Genomic DNA, 23,082 nt, shown 5'->3' with positions numbered 1-23,082 from the left:
GGAAGTACAATATGGGGGCACAAGGTAACAGAAAATCACATGCAGGGGTTGTAGCTTACATGGGATCATGTGTTACCATCTCAATTTTTGAGCATCTGTTGTAGTTTCTTGTTTTTTTTGCAGACTGACCTTGCTTTATTGGTCTCATGGTGAAAAAAAAAAAAAAAAAAAGTGCCTATGGGCCCAGGAATAGAAGAGGGGATACTGCTTACTGATATCTCTGAGAATTGCAATGTGACAATTCCAGGATACTAAAAGAAGTGGGGAGTTGATGCAAAATATCATTGCTAGAGATAATGCTAATAAATGGTGAAAAAATAAATAAAACCTCTCCAAATCAGGAAGAAAATCTCATTTCTTCATCCTACTTTCTCATCTCCTTCTAGTATATCCTATTGCTAGAACTGCATTTTTCTCAAGTCCATATTTTATCATTTTATTTTTATTGGAGAGTTAGTGATACTTGATATTTTTATAATTTTTTGAGGATCACTGGTTTGGAGAGTTTTAGCTTATGATAACTGATAATGGAGTTGTTGACACAAGTTTTTAATGAAAATTTTCTGTTGCTGTTTTATCAAATAGGTACAATTTAGTGCTTCCTCTTTTAAGGGGCGGGGGGGTGAGAAATTTGCCTTAAGTATCTGCTATCTTCAAATGGAAAAGAACCAGAATGGTATCTTTAGCATTTAAAAAAAAATAAAAGATTTTATGGTTTTAACTTTTCCTGGTGAGAGTTATTAGCAACCTAATTGTTTCTAAACAGGGTAAACTGGTTTAAATTCAGAAAAAAGAATGATTATGACATTTTATACTATGTCCTATTAAGTTATATTTCCTAATTATTTCATAGCATGATATTTTGTCACATTATAACTTTTGTCCAGTGTTTGCTTGTTCACTGTTTCTGTGAGAAACAGAAACTACCTAACAGAAACAGTGATCCCAGCCCCAGTGAGATTTTTCTGTGTCATAGCCACTCTGGAATGCTGTGTTAAAGTAATCAACCATTTTTCAAAGGCAGATCAAATTCAGACTGACTTAGAACAGAACTTTTTGTGCCCTTAGGTGTTCCCCCACCATTGTAGCTTATTTATAAAACCATTCATGAGCAGCTCCTAGATATTGTCCAAAACTCCATAGGACACATCAGTACTTTGCAGAGGCACCCTACTAAAAATAGATGTTAATATTGGGATTCTAAAATAGAGATTTCTACTGTACCCATGTACCATAAAAAAAAAAGTGTCAAAAATAATAATAAATACTGAGTTAGCAATTGCATTCATATTTCTGTTTAAAGATTTTTTTGGTAATGGTATCATCTGTAGGATAGCGAGGCAACTTCAAAGATAAGCAATGGGAACCTTAACCAAGGAGATTAAAATAATCATTAATTAGATTAAAGCACACAATGGTCCTGAATGGAAGAAAATCAGAATATAGTTGACCTTCTGTATCCACGGGTTCCACATCTGCCGATTCTACTAGGATTGAAAATATTTGAAAAAAATTTTATATATACTGGACATGTGCAAACGTTTTTCATTATCATTATTCCCTAAGTAGTACAGTAAAATTACTTACATAGCATTGACATAGCATATACATGCTTGTTTGGTTTGCTGAGAAGAAGCTTTTTAGTTTGAATTCATCCCATTTATTGATTTTACTTTTTGTACTTTTTGTTAAGGAAGTCAGATTCTAAACCACATGTTGAAAATCTGGGCCTACTTTTTCTTCTGTTAGGCGCAGGGTCTCTATCCTAGTGCCTAAGTCTTTGATCCACTTTGAGTTGAGTTCGTGCAGGGTGAGAGATAGGGTTTTAATTTACTTTTGATACATGTGGATTTTGGGGGGGGCTATTACTAACCCTACTACAAATGCTGATTCAAGTCTATTTCAGTTGTTATGACACCTTTTAGAAGTTACAAATGACAAGAGTTCACTATACAAAGATCTTAGTATATATAATTAATTCAGAATAGTTTAGTAATTGTTATTTTATAATTAGCTAAGATAATACCATTTAGTTGCTTCCATTTTACATAACTCAAATAGGTGGTATAGTGTGGCTACTACGTTACTTTCTCTTCTGCTAGGAAGTGGGAGTGACTTACCACTTAAAAAGATTATTTTTAAACTATTTGATAATTTATATGATATATTAGTAAGAAAGTAGTAAGTTGCCCAGTTTTATGTTTATTCTATTTATATCTGATAAATACACTGCATTTGATCTTATACATTTCTCCCCTCAGAAGAAATTATTTTACATAACTCAACTTGATTGCCTGTGTTACTTGAATTTTGCCACTATGTGCTACAATATTTCTGTATATGCCAGGAGTGGATAAAATCTTCTGCATTATAAACTACAGTGGATAGACTTTGTTTTTCTCAGTATATCCATACCTAAATAAACCTTGTTTTGATTCAAGAAGATTGAAAAGCACATCCTGAAAAAAGTGATGTCCTATATTATCATTACTTACCTAGAAGTAATATCAAGATACATTATCCCTTTTTTTCCTTTAATTCTACATCATTTCCCAAGGCATTAATGAAGATTGGTTCTGTAAGGTACTACTTTGATAATGTACCAAAACTAAAAACTTTCAATTGATGTGTTCTGTGTAGGACATCAAATCACACCTTGATAATCCTCCTCTCCCTAAAAACACTTAGGATAGCCACAAACTCTTCCCCAGTAATAGTTGGGGTATTTATAGTATGCGTTTTGTATACTTTACCCATATTGCCTGTTTTCTTTTCTCTGCATGGCCACTCCAATCAATGTAAAAGCTGCATACATAGCTTTATACAATTCTTTAAAAAATTTTTTCTCTAGCCTTTATTAAACCTACATATAACCACAATTTAAAGTGCTATTAAGAAGTTTTAACTATGCCCTTGTAAAAATTATACTAATGAATAAAATACATTTGAATTTTGTTTTTGTTTTGTTTTATTTTTGGTGTTGGGGATGGAATCCAGGGCCTTGCACATGCTAGGCAAGAGCTCTACCACTGAGGTTCATCCTCAGCCTTTGCTTTATATCTTTGACTTATATACTTTGCCTTAAAGTACTTCATATTTGTATTCACATAATCACTGTCCAGATAATTCTCTTTACCAACCCATTGTAATTGTATTCCTTTTTTAATTAGGATCATCCTAAAAAACAAATTATATAATCTTTTTCACATACCTAACTTGTCCAGAACTGGACAAGATACTTTGGTGACTCTGGAAGAAATACAGAATGTGGTCCCTGATCTCAAAAAGCTTGAAGTGTAAAGGCAAGGACTGCATTTCTAAAATAACAAGGTAAAAATATAAGCAAAATGAAACTGAGTGATAAGTTGTATGAAACCGAAGTATTAAGAATAGAAAGGTAAATGTAGGTTAAATTTCTTTTGAAGAATTGATCTCAGATTTGAGGTGATATGGTAAGTGGGTGTGACACTTAATCTTGACTTGAAGGATTGGCAGATGGACAGATACACAAAATAATAAGACCTTGACTTAAAACCCTGGGTAAATTTTTTGAAATTGAGAATTTCTAATGCAAATTACATAAAAAATGCTAAAATTATTAATTGAATAGCATCTACTATTAACAGCCAACTAGTGCAAATCACTGTGATAATCATTAACATTTAAAAAGCTAATTTTCTTGAAACTTTTTATACAGAGAAATGAAGACATCTTAAGATTTTAGATTATGGAGAGAATGAGATGCTTAGCAGATTTCTGTATTCTTTGAATTCTCAGTAAGATTGACTACAAATGGAAAGTTTATTTTGTCAACATGTCTCTACAAAAGGAGACATGCTTTCAAAATATCTTTAATTTGTGATTTCTGACTCTGGGTCCATAATTTGAAATCACTATTTTTATTATTTAAATGATATAATTTATAGGTAAAGAAAAGCTATGCTAAGGCTTTATGTGTCAAACAAGAAACTAGAGTGAAAACCTAAAACTTTGTACAATACAGTGTAACTTTTGTGCTCATTTCCTGGTTTAAAAAAATGATGCAGAAGTAGCTACTTTTTCATTGTGAAAAAGCAATATAAAGATGAGCTCATTCAAAGTTTCCTTAGAATTCTCCATACTGTTTTCCAGAGCGGCTGCACCAATTTGTAACTCCATCAGCAATGTAAAAGTGTGCCTTTTTCCCCACATCCATGCCAACATCTATTTTGTTTGTGTTCTTGATAAAAGCCATTCTAATTGGAGTGAGATGAAATCTTAAAGTTGTTTTACTTTGCATTTCTCTAATTACTAGAGATGTTGAATACTTTTTCATATATATATTAATCACCTGTGTTTTCTTCTGTAAAGTATCTGTCCAGTTCCTTGACCCATTTATTGATTGGGTTCTTTGTATTTTTGTTGTAAAGTTTTGTAAGTTCTTTATAATTCTGGAGATTAGTGCTCTATCTGAAGTGCATGTGGAAAAGATTTTCTCCCACTCTGTAGGCTCTCTTTTCACATTCTTGATTGTATTCGTTGCTGAGAAAAACTTTTTAGTTTGAGTCCATCCCATTTATTGATTCTTGCTTTGATTTCTTGTACTGTGGTAGGCTTATTGAGGAAGTCTGATCCTAAGCCAACATGATGAAGATTCAGGCCAACTTTGTCTTCTATTAGGTGCAAGGTCTCTGGTCTAATTCCTATGTCTTTGATCCATTTTGAGTTGAGTTTTGTGCAGGGTGAGAGGTAGAGGTTTAATTTCATTTTGCTGCATATGGATTTCCAGTTCTGCCAGCACCATTTGTTGAACAGGCTATCTTTTCTCCATTATGTTTTTGGCTCCTTTGTCTTTGGAATGGACCCACCTTTTGACCCAGTTATTCCACTCCTCGGTTTATACCCAAAGGACCTAAAATCAGCAAACTACACTAACACAGCCACATCAATGTTTATAGCAGCTCAGTTCACGATAGCTAGATTGTGGAACCAACCTAGATGCCCTTCAACAGGTGAATGGATAAAGAAACTCTGGTATATATACACAATGGAATACTAATTAGCCATAAAGAATAATAATATTATGGCATTTGCAAATAAATGGATGGAATTGGAGAATATCATGCTAAGTGAAATAAGCCAAACCCAAAAAATCAAAGGCCGAATGTTTTCCCTGATAAATGGAGGATGATATATAATGGGGGTGGGGGTGGGGAATGAGAGAATAATGGGGGAACTTTAGACTATGTAGAAGAAAAAGAGAGGGAAGGGGTATGAAAATGGTGGAATGAGACAGACATCATTACCCTATGTACATGTATGGTTACATAAATGGTATGAATCTACATTGTGTACAACCATAGAAACGAAATTATGTACCCCATTTTGTACAATGAATCAAAATGCAGTCTGTAAAAAATTAAAAGCTAAATAAAAATAATAATAGAAAAGGAAAAAAAAGGTCTTAAGATCAGGAAAAAAAAAAGATGAGCTCAAATTAGAGCTAGAGCAGAGAAATATTTTATATTCCTCAGTTCATTAGGCTTGAGATGAGGCCTTTATTGAAGTTCAGTGCATGCAGGCATGTAGCCCCTTCTATCTGTAATAGCATGGATAGGCTGGAACAGCAGTCATGAAGAGAGAAGATCACTTTCAAACCTGGCTCTGAACTGTGTGCAGTACAAGCAGAATTCTCCAGCAGACAGTTGCTTTCTCATTCATTTGAGAATTTAAAAAGAAAAAAAAAACAAAAAGAAAAGAAAGGAAAAAGAAAAAAGAAGGAAAAAAAGGAAAAGTTAATCTGGATATTTCAAGTAAAATTCTTTTCTTGAATTGAGTTTCTAGAGACTTCCTTATTTTTATGATTTGACAGAAGCAGATGTTCATACCTGTTAGAGAGCCAGAGAATGGTAAATAACATTAGAAAATCAATACAAAAAAAGTTGCATACTCTTAAGAAGAAATGATATTTAAAGTTTTTTTTTTTTTTTTTTTTAATAATGAATAGCTAAGAAAAAAGAGTTAAAATTTCTCTTCTGGAATTTTGAATAAATTTTTGAGTGATAGTTTGACAGCAATTGTTATTAATGATAAAGAATTAGCCCTTGTTATCTAAGATAAAAATGTAGAGTGCTATCCTTCTGTTTATATCTGCATTTGTATTTTACAGATTGCTTTATTCAACATTAAATGTGGATAAATTATCCATTTGGCATTTTGAAGCTTTCAAAAACTCTTTTCTAAAAATGCCCATTTTTGTCACAGCTGCCTTACAATTTTGATAAGAGAATTCTAGATAAATTTGTAGGTTTGTGTTATACTCATAATATAAGCTGTTGTCTAAAAATAAAATGAGCTTAATTTTTCCTGTTTACCTTAGCTGAGAAAAATAATATTCTACAGATGACTTTGCCTTTAGCTGTGTGTTTATGCGTGTGTGTGTGTGTGTGTGTGTGTGTGTGTTTACATTCAGAGAAACATAATAAGGTAAATTCTTAAATTTACTTTCATATTTTATATATATATATATATATATATATATTTTTTTTTTTTTTTTTTTTTTTTTTTTTTTTTTTTTAGTGCTTGTGATCAAACCCAGCAACACATCATGCATGCTAGGCAAGCATTCTACCCCTGAGCTACATCCCTAACCCTCTCGATATATATTCTTAGCTGGGTGCAGTAACAAACACCTGTAATCCCAGTGACTCCAGAGGCTGAGGCAGGAGCTACCCAAGTTCTAGTCCAGCCTTGGCAATTTAGTGACACCCTGTCTCAAAATAAAATAAAAAAGGGTGGAGATGTAACTCAGATCCAATGCACTTCTGGGTTTGATCCCTAGGACCACACACAAATGCAAGAATCAGGTTATATATTCTTTACATAAATGACACTTTTTTATTTAAATTTATACTTCTTAAATGGACTCATGTTTCATTATATGAGAAAGTCACAAATGTTCTTGGCCATTTGATTATAAGTTTGAGAGAAAAAAATAAATCAGGTATAAAAAATAGTCTGAATATCAACTGAATACATTTTTAGAATTTTTCCATGTCTTTGTTATTTTGTTTTGTTAATTATTTCTCAAATCTTAATTTAGGCCAAATACATGAATCTAATACAAATGGGTTCACTTGTTGAAATAAAGGAAATTTTTTTTCTTTATGTGATTCACCTTCTTCTGTTAAGAGACAGAAAGAGGTGAGATGAAACAAATTAAAGGGATCAAAAGACTTGATGACCCACTTGCTTGGGTTAATAACAAATGCACATATACAAATAATACATGATTTCTTTATGGCTAGGTCAGTAATAGTCAAATCTCTAAAATACTCTAAAATGTATTTATGTTATTAAAATGTAAGTATCTGTTGTTTTATGTTTTACATGAGTATAAACAAATCCTTCTCAATACATGGGAATCAATATTTAGCCTTTTGACAGGGTTTCTATAATGTGGAATAATCTACCCATATTTTGTATCTGAATATTTAAAAATAAACTAGCAAACTTGATTTATCCAGAAAATGTATATCTGGGCTATACATTCAAATATTATTAAAAGGAAGGAATTAACTGAAATCGTGTAAAATGCCACTCAGAGAGCAAACACTGAATTTCTATTTTAGTGACTTCTAGTTTTATTTGTAAATAGATTTATATCTTAGAACTCTCAACCACTGTTAATCTGTATCTAACTTTTATAGAAATAGTCTTTAAAAGTGACACATTTTGGAAATGTACTCCTTAGATAAATGGCATAATAGGAATCAGTGATCTAGGAGGCAATACAAAAACAAAGTACCCAAACAAAACCAAAAAACCCTTGGTTTTACTCTTCTACTGCTTATTCAGTGATGTTAGAATCTTTCTTTGAATTTATTTATGTGTTTTGAACCTAGTTCTTCCCCTTGCTGTGTCTAGATATGATACCCTCTTGCTTCAGGAAATATAATAACATAGCACAGTAGAATCTTGACTCTGCCCCTTTAATAGGTGAAATAGCTACTCTGAGTCTTATTTACTAATTTATAACATGAGTATAATGATAGTTTCTTTTTGTTGAAGATGAGTTTATGTTTGTACTTGTTAGAGTTTTACTTCACAAGATGTGATAACTACATGTAATTATTATGTTACAATCATTCTAATTGTATTATTGAAGGTAATTATTGCTATATCATTGTTTTAGTTTTATTATCAGTCAAATGAATAATGCCTTTGTTTCCTTTAGAATTTCATAATTATGATAAAAACTGCATTATACTATTTTATTTAAAGTGCATCCTAGTAGGGGAATTGTGATTTTTTTGGGGGGGAGGAATCATGATATTTTTGAGTTTTACCTTCATGCAAAAATATTCAAGCTTTACACTTACCAATATTGAAAATTTATAGTAATAAATTATAGTCTTTAGACAAAGAGTAATTACCATGTGCTGTCCCCAAGTTTATAAGTTTCCTAAAACTCTTAACTATTGCTGATATTTTGATATTTTTTAGTAATAGGTTATATGCCAATTATTCCATTTTACCATTTATTTAACTGAATCTGGAGTTTTAAAAAATCCTCATATATAATTCCTTTTCTTATTCTGAGCAAAATGACATAAAATTAGGCTTTAACAAACAGATGGTATAGTATGGCTATTGGTATTTACGTTACTTTATCTTCTGCTAGGAAGTGGGAGAGTGACTTACCACTTAAAAAGATTATTTTTAGACTATTTGATAATTTATATGATAAATTAGTAAGAAAGTAGTAAGTTGCCCAGTTTTATGTTCATTCTATTTATATCTGATAAATACACTGTATTTGATCTTATACATTTTCCCCCTCAGAAGAAATTATGTATTTTAAAACGGAAACTGTTCAGGCTTGATATTATCCCCAAACTAATCATGTTCTCCTCTCATTTTAGTTCAGACTTGGATCCTTTTATCTAGAGAAAGTTGCAAGCCCAGCTGAGGTCATTAGAGAACTTATCTGTTACTGCCTGGACACCATTGCTGAAAACCAAGCCAAAAATGAGCACCTGCAGAAAGAAAATGAAAGGCTTCTGAGAGAGTGGAATGATGTTCAAGGACGGTGTGTATGCACTATACTTGCATTATAAAAATTTGAGTTTCTTTATATTATCATAGGTTTAAGTAATGAGTTATAAATTTATAATATATGTACACTATCCTATATTTAAATAAAATCTGTCATTTATTATTAGCTTTACTTAATAGTATTAAACCAAGGTATTACTTACTATTATGCATTTTAGGTACATAAGAACAATTTTAGGTCATTTAATATTTGTTAGCACCACAAAATTTATAAAAAATAAGAAGTAATTGAACATTGATGATTGAAAGTCATTACTGAAACATTGTTTAAAAATATTTAGGTAGTTGGGGCTTGGTTGTGGCTCAGTGGTAGAGTGCTTGCCTAGCAGGTATGAGACACTGGGTTCGAGTCTCAGCACCACATATAAATTAATGAATAAAATTTAAGTTAATGAATAAAATAAAGGTCCATCAACATCTAAAATTTTTTTTTTTTTTAATTTAGGTAGTGAGGCTGGTGCATAACTCCATGGTAGAGTATGTGCTTAAACATGTATGAAGCCATGGGTTCAATTCCTAGTACCCTCAAAAAATACTAATGCATATTTATAAGAAAAAATTAGTCCAGTTTAATTTATAGGATTAAAAATGAATGAAAGATCTGAAATATAAGTAAGCACTGTCAGTTCTGTATTTGGAATTAATAAATGGTAACTATTTTAAATGATGTGTGTTTTAACTCCTAGGAGAGAATTATATCTCCTGATTGATTGGAAATTCATATTACAATATTCATATTTTTAAAAAGCTAAAGTAATTGTAGCTATTGGATAAGATACTTTTCCTTTTATTTTCCTGGCCATTTTTCTTTTTTTTTAATGATGAAAAAAGTCATATATTTTTTCAATTGTGAACTTTTTCTACTAAATCATAATCTAGGCTATCCTAGTGTGTGACTTGTATTATTCTACTGTGTGAAAGTTGTTTGTAGGAAATAATATGTGTGCCTTAAACATACCTGAAGAGACATATATGATAGGCATATGTTTGTGTGTGTGTAGCAATGTCTGAAATAATTTTGTGGTGTATATATAATAATGATAACACTGACTACAAACAGTAAATTTTTAATCTTTCATTCAAGCTAATTGATCTAAAGGATAAGAACATGGTGTCTTATTTAGTGTTTGTTTAGGACACTTGTTGTGATTGCTCCAAATGAAGATAATAAGTATATGGAGCAACATGATACATAGCAAAATGTTTTACAACTATTCATATGTGTATATATATATATGAATTTGAAAATAAGAGTAAGTAAAATAAATTATTTTTCTGTACAATCAATATTAATATTAATGCAATTCATTTAAAATTGATTTATTGACACTTGGTTATATTTTATTTTATGAAGGAAATATTTTTCTTGCTTAATTTTTAGCCAACTTAACTTTTATGTCCATTTATGTATATATAATCATATATAAATAATGTTAAAGTAATAATATTTATATATTAAGAAGCTGTACAGTAACAATTTTGTCTTTAACTTCTGTTTTATTCATTTTAATATGAATCAGTATCAAATATCTGTCTACAAAGTATTTTTCATACCTATATCTATAGTTTGGGTGTTTTTCTATTTTACATGTGAAATGAATCAAATTAAAGGAGATGCACTGTGGTTGTAACAAGCCATTTTATTTTTATATTTAAAACTCAAATTACCCTTGGTATGATTGGGAATTTGATCCACAAATTGCCCACAGAAATGCAGACTGGTTACTTAGTACTTGAACAAATTGCTTTAAAATGTCTGCCAGAGGTTGAAAGAGGTTATTATCTCATCAGTATTCAACACCACTCCCATAGAATTGAAAACAGCAGGAAACGAAGATGAGGCAGAGAAGACAATTGAACCCTGTGCTGTGAAACAGTATGTAAGGGGTATATATATTATGTGGACCACAGATGCTTGATTTGCTCTTTGTGAGCTATCCAGAAATTGCTTTTGTCTTATGGGGAAGAGCTTTTCTGTTTGTTCAAAAGCACAGCCATGTATCCAGTTACCTGCCTTATTATGCTTGCTCCTGCTATCTTTTTTGTTGTTGTTGTTAATACTGGGTTAAATCTTAAGAGACTGACAGTGTGTGCCATTGGGGTGACCCTGCAACCTGGGAGGAAAGAGAATCCACTCAGAATTCCAAGCTTTCATTTGTATACCAGATGTCAGATTAGCAACATTATGTATTTCCTGAATTTGGTTTTCTGCCCTTAAAGAGGAGAAAGTGACCACTTTAAGGAGTTTAAATAAATGCATCTTGGTCATGCTCAAGACTCTACCCCTAGGGTCTTAGTATCCTGGAAAATGGGCAGAGAATTTCCAGCTCCAGCTTCCATAAGGCAGTAGTACTGACCAAGAGTCTTTAGAAAATTAGAAGAGGTAAACCAGCATACTAAGTGAAGGTATTTATATTAGGGACACAGACATTAGAAATGGGGCTGTGATTTTAAGCCCAGCTACATACAGTTCAGTTTTCAGGGTAGTCATCTGTTATCAACTATTTCTTCCCTTCCACGTTACAAACTGCATGTGGAGAAGAGGAGGTGTTAGAAGGGGATGAGGGGCACATAGTAAGGGATGGGAATTCCCCTAGAAGCTGTGGTAGATGGATATGAAATATATTTAATACACCATAGGAAATGGTATGAGCAAAAATCAATCAGGTACACATATGTCTATTAACATGGCATATATTAAGGGGAAATGTACATTATTCAAAATAATTATCCCATTTTTTCAAAAATATGTTTACATAGAGAATTATGAATTTAGCTGTCTTTATTTTTAGGGTATTTTTGCATATATTTTTATACCTAAATAAGTATCACTGTTATGATCAGAGCCAACTATAAAGATATTTCCACTTAGAATGGCACCGCAGAATAAAGAATTGATTAAGGAATGAGAAATTATAGTTGGAGTAAAAAGAGTGACTTTAATTTCTAGACTTTAACATAATATTTACTAATATTTTTTAGTTACTATTTAATAATTGTCTTTGTTCCATTTTGAACATTTGAACATGTGGCATTACTGGGTTAATGTTTTGTAGTTGAAATAAAGGAGGAAAAATTAGAAAACTCAGATATGAATCCTCAGGTTATTAGCTGTATTTAGTTCACTGGGTTTTCCTACTTAATTTCAAATAACAACTCCCAAGTTCCATGTTACTGAATAGGTCTTTGTTTCCTCTTAGAATTCAATTTAGAAATTCTGGCTTTATTCTCAGTTATAGTTATTAAACACATAATTGGAGGCAGTTTTCAGTGAATTGAGTTGACACTGGTGGAATCATCAGAATGGAAGACCTTGAAAACTCCTCTTCTACTTTGTCTCTTTGCTTTTAAGATAGAATCACATTATCTCCAGATGAATTCAGTCAGATTTTTAAAGACCTCAAGAGATATCTTCATGTCTTCCTGGTAGCACATTACAGTGCTTAAAACACTCACAGTAAGAAAATTTTTCCTTCCGTTTATTGGTAATCTGAATCCTTCATGGTATAGTTGAAGGCCATTTCCTCTAATGCTGTCATAAGAAAAGATGAGGAACAGCTGTTCAACATCTTCAGGGCTTACAGCCTTTTAAAATCTTCACTACTGCTTTCTTTTCCAGCTCTTTTTAGCATTCTTTGTCCTTTCAACTCTATTCAGATTTTCTTTTTCTGTACATCCCTGATCTGCATATAAATTTGTCCAGGATTGATTGTTAATATAATGATGATAATACTGTTTTTGTTTCATATATTCATATTTATGTATCTGTTATTTGATTTTGAGCTATCATTTAATCTATTGTTTCCTTTGGGGTATAATTTATACATGAAATTGCTTCATTTTTGTTCATTTTTTATTGTTTTGACATGTTTTTCTTCAATTGTTTTGGCACCCAGAATTATTTCAGTTTGAATATTCAATATTTTTCTTTATTTAGTTTTTATCCTTTTGTTATTTTAAAAAAATTACCGTCCTTTGGACTAAGACCATAGGTACCTCAGTGCTAAGGTTACTAATTAAATGTAGCAATTACTGTTCTGTTGTCATAGTAACCGTTGAAAGGATTAAGTGTCATTAGGCCTTTCTGGTATGAGCTTTGCGTTGGAGATGCTCCTTAGACTGGTTGTAGTCTGCTCCAGTTGTAAGTGGGCTTACTTTTAGTGCTACTGGAATTAGCCGTGAACCTCATGTCTTTACTTGACTAATAATTCCTGTGGTTGTTGAGACAGAGGCTTGGCAGGAGCCAAGTAATATGGAAGTCACAGTAATATTGTAATGCTATAGAAGAGGATTGACATTAAAATCAGGTGGGCAGTTGCTATGTGTGTTTTACTTTCTAAATATTTAGTAAATGGATAGTGTTTTTCAAGTCTGTTGAAAAAGTAATAATTAAGAGTAAATTCATGCCCTGTAACTACTTACAATAATACTGCATTCTAGCCAACTGTCACTCTCAGTTTTTTGGCACTTGTTATCCAGTTTGAGGATCAGAAGTGTTTTTTTGCAAAAGAAATGTTTTAAAGCTGTGCAAAAAGCAAGTAGGGTTAACTCACATGATACCTTTCATTCCATTGATTTTGTTTCAATGTCACAGAAATGATGTCACTTTTGACAATGTAATTCTGATACTATTCAATTAGATTAAAATTTTTTCATTAAAATTTTATGAAATTTCATTTTTATATATCTTTAATTTGAATGTTATAAAAAATATTACTTTTAATTAATGAATCTTTAGAAATTAACATGATAGTTGATAAGTGTACCCAATCTTTCTTGTCTAGAATATTTGAAGTGATTTATATGGAAATTATATATGGATTTAAATCATATAAACTGCTATTTGGTTGCCATTTCTAGAATTTTAAATATGAAATTATAATATTATTCAGATTTTCATTGTTTATATGTATATTGGTACTTTGTATAGATATGATGTGTTTTGTTATAATATATTGAAGCGTTTCAGAGGTATATGTTCTATTGGCATTTTTAAAAATTTTGTTATTGTGTTACATTGGAAAATATTACATTAAAATGAGAATATGCTTAGATAACACTTTGCATCTGAAATATAAATGCAATAACATACCCCTGCTTAAAATAAGCTGTCAATATTTTTGTACGTCTTCAATTTTGATCCTGTTTTTTCCCGTACATTTTTTGGTGTACTTCTTTCTCAGAGATTTGGTTGATGAATGAAATACTGTTATATTAGTATTTATTTTTATTTTATTTATTTATTTGTATAGTACTGGGGATTGAGCACGCTACCACCTATCTATACCCTGAGTCCTTTTTTTGTTGTTTTTTTGAGACGAGGTCTTCCAAGTCATGAAGGCTGGCCTCAAACATGATCCTACAGTCTCAATCTCTTGAATCACTGGAGTTATAGGAATATGCCAACATACCCAGATTCTGTTATATTAATATAATTTATCACAGATTATTTTAAAAGCTGAAGAAGATGGAAAGTATTATTATTACAATGATGCTTAGCTGTTAAATGAGTGAAAAAATATATCCAGTCTGGAACTATATGTTACATAAGTCAGCAGTGGGCCATATATAGGACAGTGGTGCCATAAGATTGAAATGCCATTGCAAAATTCCTGTCACCTAATGATGTAGATGTCCTGAGATTTGTAGCACAATGCCTTACTAATGTGTCTGAGGTGATACTGGTATAAACAAACCTGTGTTCCCAGTAGTTTAAAGTATAGCACATATGTTTTAGTCTGCTGTTTTTGTCACTGTGACCACAATACCTGTTAACAACAACAGAGGAGGAAACATTTATTTCAGAAGTCTTAGTCCAAAGATGGCTAACTGAGCTCTGGGCCCAAAGTGAGGTAGAAAGAACACCATGGTGAAGGCAGCTAAGGACATGACAAAAACTTTGCTTACAAGAGACAAAATAGATAATCCACACACCCCACTGACTTAACATCTTTGGCCACACCCTATCTGCTGAAGGGTATCTCCCATTAATCCATTCAAATGGATTGATTAAGATGATTAGGTTACAGCTTTCTTAGTCTAATCATTTCACCTCTGAAAATTCTTGCATTGTCTCACACATAAACTTTTGGAGGACACCTCATACCTAAGCACACAAATATGTATTGCATATAATACTTGATAGTGATAATAAACAACTACTTTGCTGGTTTATGTGTTTACATATTATACCTTCTTGTCATTATTTAACCTCTACATATCCTGCTCATTAAATAAAAATGTATACTGTGTTCTTCTAGTAGCAACCTTATACATCTCTTCTTTTTTGCATGAAGAGGCCACTTTGAGTAATTGGTCTATGCAGCTACTGTTTTAAATTATTTTTTTTAGTTTTACAGACTGCATTTTGATTCATGTACACAAATGGGGCACATGTTTTCATTTTTGTGATTGTGCAGGATGTGGATTCATACATTCATGTAATCATACATGTACATAGGGTAATGATGTCTGTCTCATTACACTATTTTTCATATCCCTGCCCCCTCCTCCCTCTCATTTCCCTCTATGTAATCTAAAGTTTTTCCATTCTTCTCTCACCCCCCACCCCACCACTCCCAATATATATCATCATCCACTTATTAGGGAAAACATTCAGCCTTTGGTTTTTTGGGATTGGCTTATTGGAGATAGTATGTCATGCTAAGTGAAATACAACTAGTTTTTTACAAGTATCTTCTATAGTGTTTGCCAATAACAAAGTTGCCTAATGATGCATTTCTCAAAAAGAAAAATGCATGAGTGTATTCAGAATAATTGATTTTCCATTTCCTTATGAGATATCCACACTAGGTTTTCACTCAGCTATTCCCCTTGGGAGGAAAATCATAGGCAGTCGTGGTGCCCCTCTAGAATGGCCTTATTCTTTTTTTAAAAAAATTTTCTAATTAGTCACATGTGACAGTAGATGCACTTTGACACATCATACATAAATAGAGTATAACTTCTCATTCTTCTGGTTGTATATGATGTAGAATCACATCAGTCATGTAGTCATATATGCACATAGGGTAATAATGTCCAATTCATTCTACTATCTTTTCTACCCCTGTATCCCCTCCCCTCCTTTTATTTCCCTCTTCCTAATCCAAAATAACTATTCTTCCCTAGCCCCCCACCCTATTGTGCATTAGTATCCACATATCAGAGAAAACATTCAGCCTTTAGTTTTTTGAGGATTGGCTTATTTCACTTACCATATTCTCCAGCTCCATCCATTTACCTGCAAATGCCAAAATTTCATTCTTCTTTAAAGCTGAGTAATATTCCATTATATATTATATAATATATAATCACATTATATATAATCACATTTTCTTTATCCATTCATCTGTGGAAGGGAACCTAGTTTAGTTATTCCATAGTTTAGCTATTGTGAATTGAGCTGCTATAAACAATGATGTGGCTGCATCACTCTAGTATGCTGATTTTTAAGTCCTTTGGGTGTAAACCAAGGAATGGGATAACTGGGTCAAATGGTGGTTCCATTCCAAGTTTTCTGAGGGATCTCCATACTACTTTCCATAGTGGTTGCACCAACAATATACATTCCCACCAATAATGTATGAGTGTACCTTTTTTTCCCATATCTTCACCGACTTTTATTGTTGCTTGTGTTCTTGATAATTGCCATTCTAATTGGGGTGAGATGAAATCATATGATAGTTTTGATTTGCATTTCTGGAATTGCTACAGGTGAACATTTTTTCATATATTTTTTGACCCTTTGTATTTCTTCTTCTTGGAAATCAATCTAACAATAGATCTCTACAATGAAAACTTACAGACTACTAAAGAAAGAAATTAAAGAAAACCTTATAAGATGGAAAGATCTCCCATGCTCTTAGATAGGCAGAATTAATATTGTCAAAATGGCCATACAAATAAAAGCATTATACAGATTTAATGCAATATATATTAAAATCCCAATGACATTCTTCATGGAACTAGAAAAAGCAATCATGAAGTTCATTTGGAAAAAGAGATCCAGAATAGCCAAAGCATTCTTAGCAAGAAGTGTGAAGCAGGAGACATCACAATACCAGACCTCAAACTATATTACAGAGCTATAGTAACAAAACAGCATGGTATTGGCACCAAAACAGACATGTAGACCAATGGTACAGAATAGAAGAAAGAGAGATAAACCCACATAAATACAGTTATCTCATACTAGACAAAGCTGCTAAAAACATTCATTGGATGCTGGGAAAACTGGAAATCCAGATACCAAATGAAATAAAACCTCTATCTCTTACTCTGCACAAAATTGAACTCCAAGTGATAGAGGACTGAGGCACTAGAAGAGAGACCCTGTACCCAACAGAAGAAAAAGTAAGCGCAAATCTTCACCATGTTGGCTTAGGAACTGACTTCCTTAACAAAACTCCTAAAATGAAAGAAGTAAAATCTAGAATGGCATTATCCTTCAGTTTCATTTCAGTAAGGACTGGCAGTGAACTGATACCATCTGGTTAAAGCTGCTACCAGGAAGATCTACAGGTACAAACTCTATCAATCTATCAATCAAAATCACACAGCATGACTCTATATCCTGCACCTGGACCCACGTATCTCATAGTATGATGCCCCACTGTAAAGTATCAGAGCAAAGAACAAACTGGCAGCAACTTCAGTTTGTTTGGAAGACTTAAGGGTGGAAGCAGCCACAAGAGGCAGAATAGAACAGTAGTATCTCTGTGTATTCAATGACGAGGAACAAGTCCATGGAGTCCCTATAGGCCAAAATGCAGTGGCCGAAGGAGCTAATCTAAATTCATCCTCTTCTCCAGAAGGCTCTTAACCCCAAGTAGGGACCCAGTTCTACTGAAGAACTCAAATTGGCCACTCAACTGGCAGGACCATAATACACATATGGAATATTTGTAAGAAGGAGAAAGAGTGATCACAAACCATCATCTCAAGGAGAACTTGAAGGAATTTAGCAGTCTTTGCATGGCCCAAGCCAATGCCTGGCTGTCCATCTTCCTGAACAAAAGTGTCAAGGAGTTGCAGAATGGAATGCTTGAAAGAAAAAATAAAGTATTCTTTGAGACATTTAATAAATCAAAAGTAAAGCTGGGAAAAATATAAGCATATTAACTCACTTGCTTTATTCATTTATCCAATAAATACCTACTAAACGTCTGTCAAATGTCAAATGCCAAATACTCTCCTAGGCACTAAGGATAAACCATGCAGTAAAACTGTGCTCTCTGGAATTCACAGCCTTAGCAAAAACTCTGCTATAAGAGTTTGCTATAATTGGTTCCAGAGATATATTGTCATATGTTGCTTTCATCCTATGAGAAATTTTCTGCATCTCTAAATAAGTAAGTTGTAAAACCATTGAGGTCATATAGGAAAAGTCTCACATTTTGACATGTTGTTTCTAGTTATTTCATTGTAATATATGTGTGTATACCCACATGTATATGCCTCTGATATGTGTATGCACATATATAATATATAAATTCTAGGACACCTATATAGGTGTCAGAAGTATACATAAGCAGTGTGGTAAAGAGGAAATCAGGCGGAAGTAGAAGGCATTTAAAAGAATACTTTATATGAAAAATTTAAATTTATAAAAGTGTTAGAAGATTTTATGTTATATGTGTACACACACAGCAAGTGTATAAAACTTTAATTTGCTTTCTCTACCTTAATATCACATGTGAAATTTACATATAATTCCTTATTAATTCATCTGAGCATTGTATGAAGAATTAAAAATAATGGAGAATTTTATAAGTTTTGTAGTACATATTTGACATTTGTTGTTTCATTAATATCTTCTTGGAAATATAAAGTAGTTCATGTTAATTCACTATGTATATGTTTGTGTACATGTGTTTATATAGGTATTTGTATGTGTATGTTGCTGAGTTATAAGGATTGAACTTGACAAGTCATTAAAGCAGTTCATAGCAGTGTAGTCAAATATGTTGGGTATATTGCTTTATCACAAAGAAGATCACGGTTGCCATTATATTAATATTAACAAAGTACTGGGGAAAGACTACATTTGCTTATTTGAAATGTCTTCCATGAAACATTCTTTTGTATATAAACCATAGTTGTGAATAAGTTTACATTTTGACATTTAGATTTTTTTAATACTTTTTTAATAAGTTTTCAGTTTTCATCCTTATCTCACTATATAAATTACAGATATTAATAATCAATAATTTCTATTTATTTAACTATAGAACTTCTGAGACAATGAAAGTATATGTAAAAATTATGTTTAATTTTTATTTTTCTTGAAAAGTTTTCTTGAAATCTTCACTATTGAATTGAATAATAGTAAGAAAAATTATATGATTTAATTTTTTTAGATTTGAAAAATGTGTGAGTGCCAAGGAAGCCTTGGAGACTGATCTCTATGAACGGTTTGTTCTGGTGTTGAATGAGAAGAAAACAAAGATCAGAAACTTACAGAATTTGTTAAAAGAAGTTCAAGAATTGGAAAAGAATGGTGAACATGAAAGGTATAGTTTTTCTGCTTTTGAATGGCAGAAGAATAAATTTAAGTATTATTTTTATGCTATTAATGAAAGTTTTGGAAATGTGAGATTATCTGATAGTCTGGTTGGATACTCTGTCTGGTGAGGCAAGTATGTTGGCCTACAGAACTCTCAACATGATTCCTCCATTCCTGCCCACTGTCTTACCTACACTTAGCTTAATAAAACTAGCCTAAGGCTTAATGTTATTTATTTATTTTTTTATTATTATTTATTTCTTAGACATCGTTAAGAAAGAACTATCAATTTAAAAATCCTTTCATCTCCTGCAAGATTACAGAATTTGATGCATATTTGTAATTTGTCTTTTCCGTTTTTTTGTTTGTTTGTTTGTTTGTTTGTTTTCTTTTTTTTCTTTTTTTTTTTGGTACTGAGGATTGAACCCAAGGTCACTCAACCACTGAATCACATGCCCAGTTTTATGCTTTCACACTACAGTGACACTATGCATCCTCCACATTTACCTTAATGCCAGAGACAATACCATTAGGGAAAACTTGCACATTCCAGAGCCCCCAAATTTTTCATATATTCAATCAATGTGGTTCCATTAACTTTTGTTATCCTGATACAAATTGAAATGTACAAACTGCCTCCTACAGATCTAGATTGTGATAACCGTAATCTGGATAAGCCCCATGTGTACCTGTGTATTGGTACATTTTTCTATTACAGGCCATAAGTAACAGATTGTTTGATTTTTATCTTTCTAAATGTTATTGTATTATATGCTACAAAAAAGTATTAAAATCTACCAAAAACCTAAAACTGTGAAAAAAAAAAACCCAAGGCTATGAAAAATTGAAAATTCCACACATCTTTGGGAGAAGGCAAAGGGATGCAAATGATGTGGAAAGCACCTTCGGTCATTCTAAATAATAAACATCTTAAAAATAACAAAACAATAAATAACAGTGCATTACAAAATGAACAAGAATTTACCCCAAACATGTACATAAATAACTAAATGCAGTTAGGAAACAAAGAATATCTATAGTACAATTATTCAAAATAACCATAGGTGCAGACAATCCATATATCTAATGGCAGATTAACTGATAACTGCTAGGCATAGTGGTACAACCTGGAATCCCAGTAACTCCAAAGGATAGACAGGAGAATCACAAGATTTTGTAAATTTATGGAGTGCCTGCCTTAAAATTAAAAATTAAAAAAATAGATCTGAGGATGTTGCTCTGTGGTAGAGTACACTTGAATTCATCCACAGTATTGCAAATCTCATAATAATAGCCATAACTGATAACTAAAATTTGGTATGTCCACACAGAAGAATTGTATTTATCAAAAGTTTAATTAGAATACTAAAATATATAACATAAATGGCCTTGAATGCATTGTTAAGGGAAAGAAATTAGAGGGACTTGCCACCTACTGCATAGGTCCAATTATTAAAAATTTTAAAACAAAGCAAATGCATTGAAAAAAAAAGTATCTTAGTCATTCGAGAGCCTGAGAGGAGATATTGGGAATGGGTGTTGGAAGGCACTTTTTGTTTTATATATAAAAATGTCAGGAACTAGATAGTTGTGATTGTTTTATGACATTTTGAATACAACCTATGGTACTGAATTTTACCCTTAAAAAAGGTTATAATGGTTAATTTAGTTTTGTGCGTATTTAGCAAGAATGAAAAAGATGTAAGTTTGTTCAGGAGGCCCAGAACACTGAAATCAACTAACAATAAAAAAGGGTAATCAAAAATGCAAGTGATATTTAAAGAAAAAAAAAAAAACCTTCCTTCCTTTCCCTAATCAGAGATATTTACATTAATATGCCATGTCTATGTATATTTGATCATCAGTGAATTGTTCTTTTCTTTTTATGACTGATTTATATTTGTATCAGAAAAATATGTCTAAATAGCCATGAATATTGGATATCTGTCAGGTGTTCACTATATATACATAAATACATGTAATTAAAACTATATTTTGATACATTCACATTTATAGTTATGGTAGCAGAATTCACAGTTGCCAAACTATGAAAGCAGTTTAATGTTTATCAATAGATGAATGGATTAATAAAATGTCAAAGACACACAAAACATACAAGCATGCGCGCACACACGCGCACACACGTGTTTTAATCAGCCATAAGGAAGACTTAAATTATCACATTTGTCAGTAAACGGATGGAATTTTAATTTATATTTTTGAGACAGGGTCTGGCCAAGTTGTTTAGGGCCTCACTAAGTTGCTTATACTAGCTTTGAATTTGGGATCCTCCTGCCTCAGCCTCCCAAGCATGGGAGTACAGGCATGTACCATGTCCAGTTGAGGTACATCTGTAATCTCGAGGTCTAATCAGTGGTTAACTTTAGAATCAAGTGGTTAATGTTATTTTCTGGAGATTATTTATGTTATCAGATTAGAGTGTGATCCTTGCTCTCATTCTGTCAGGTTTTCTCTGTGAGTGAATGTATACTTGATTTCCTAAGGAAAAAAATCAGATGGTTGATATGACAAATGGTTAACATGGTTTTGAATAATTTTTTAAACATTAGAAGATATACATTAGAGTCTATTTCCCTGAACTGGAAAGGAAGCATAGATATTCCAATGACATGTTATAATAAAGATAACATTTGATGTCAGCTGGTCCTACTTCAGATACTGATCTTACAATATTGGTAAATCCTTTAATCTTTCTTTTCTTCACTTTTGGGACAGTCTAATGATGAAGAACTGCTTTAGGTTATTAAAATGCTAAACACATTATGACCCACAAAAATAATCTTGTAGAGTAGTATTTTGATAGAATGATAAGTGATAAGAAACTCATTTATGAATTAATTGTAGTAAACATTAAATAATATTCAGATTGTTAAGGAAAATAGAACCTGTTCTTAAGGAGGTTATTATATAGTCTTTTTAAAAAGTTTTTAAAAATATTTTTTAGTTGTAGGTAGACATGATACTTTTATTTTACTTTTTTTTTTAATGTGGTGCTGAGACTCGAACCCAGTGCCTCATGTGTGCTAGGCAAACTCTGTACCACTGAGCCACAACCCCAGCCCCTGTTATATAATCTTTAAAGTGATTTCATCTAAATCATATATGCACATTTTTTTCACTAGATGTCTAATTAGTCTTTTTACAGAAATACTTTCTAAAATTACTTACTGGCAAATTTGACACCTAGACCATTAAGTCAGTGATTTTTAATTCTCCCTTTCTATGTTTCTAGGGAAACTACTACTGGTTCTGAAATAACTGCTGACCATGATGCAATTTACAATGAAAGTACTGATGAGGAAAGTGAACACATGTCTGATCCCTCTGCATTGGCTCCAGGTAAAAGAAATATGTTTATTTCCTTTGTTGAATATCTCACCAGGGCTTATTACTCTAATAAAAAATATTATAAAAAGTTTTTCCACAAAAATTTTCTATAATTTTTATCTACAACTGCA

At 32.0% G+C, this 23,082-nt stretch overlaps 1 protein-coding gene across 3 annotated transcripts in view; it reads left to right on the top strand.

The window, feature by feature from the left end:
* XRCC4 (X-ray repair cross complementing 4) overlaps positions 1-23,082 on the top strand; it is a 275,312-nt gene that overhangs the window by 107,791 nt on the left and 144,439 nt on the right. For all 3 annotated transcript variants that reach the window (XM_079145568.1, XM_079145570.1, XM_079145569.1), the window contains 3 exons: positions 8,904-9,070; positions 19,458-19,610; positions 22,857-22,963. In XM_079145568.1, the coding sequence (XP_079001694.1) occupies positions 8,904-9,070; positions 19,458-19,610; positions 22,857-22,963 (427 nt within the window). The remainder of the gene's footprint in view (positions 1-8,903; positions 9,071-19,457; positions 19,611-22,856; positions 22,964-23,082) is intronic.

The sequence above is a fragment of the Sciurus vulgaris genome, assembly GCF_902686455.1.
Source record: "Sciurus vulgaris genome assembly, chromosome: 6".
NCBI classification, from domain to species: domain Eukaryota; kingdom Metazoa; phylum Chordata; class Mammalia; order Rodentia; family Sciuridae; genus Sciurus; species Sciurus vulgaris.
Note: the sequence above shows the minus strand (reverse complement) of the source record. Positions and strands in the feature narration are given on the sequence as shown.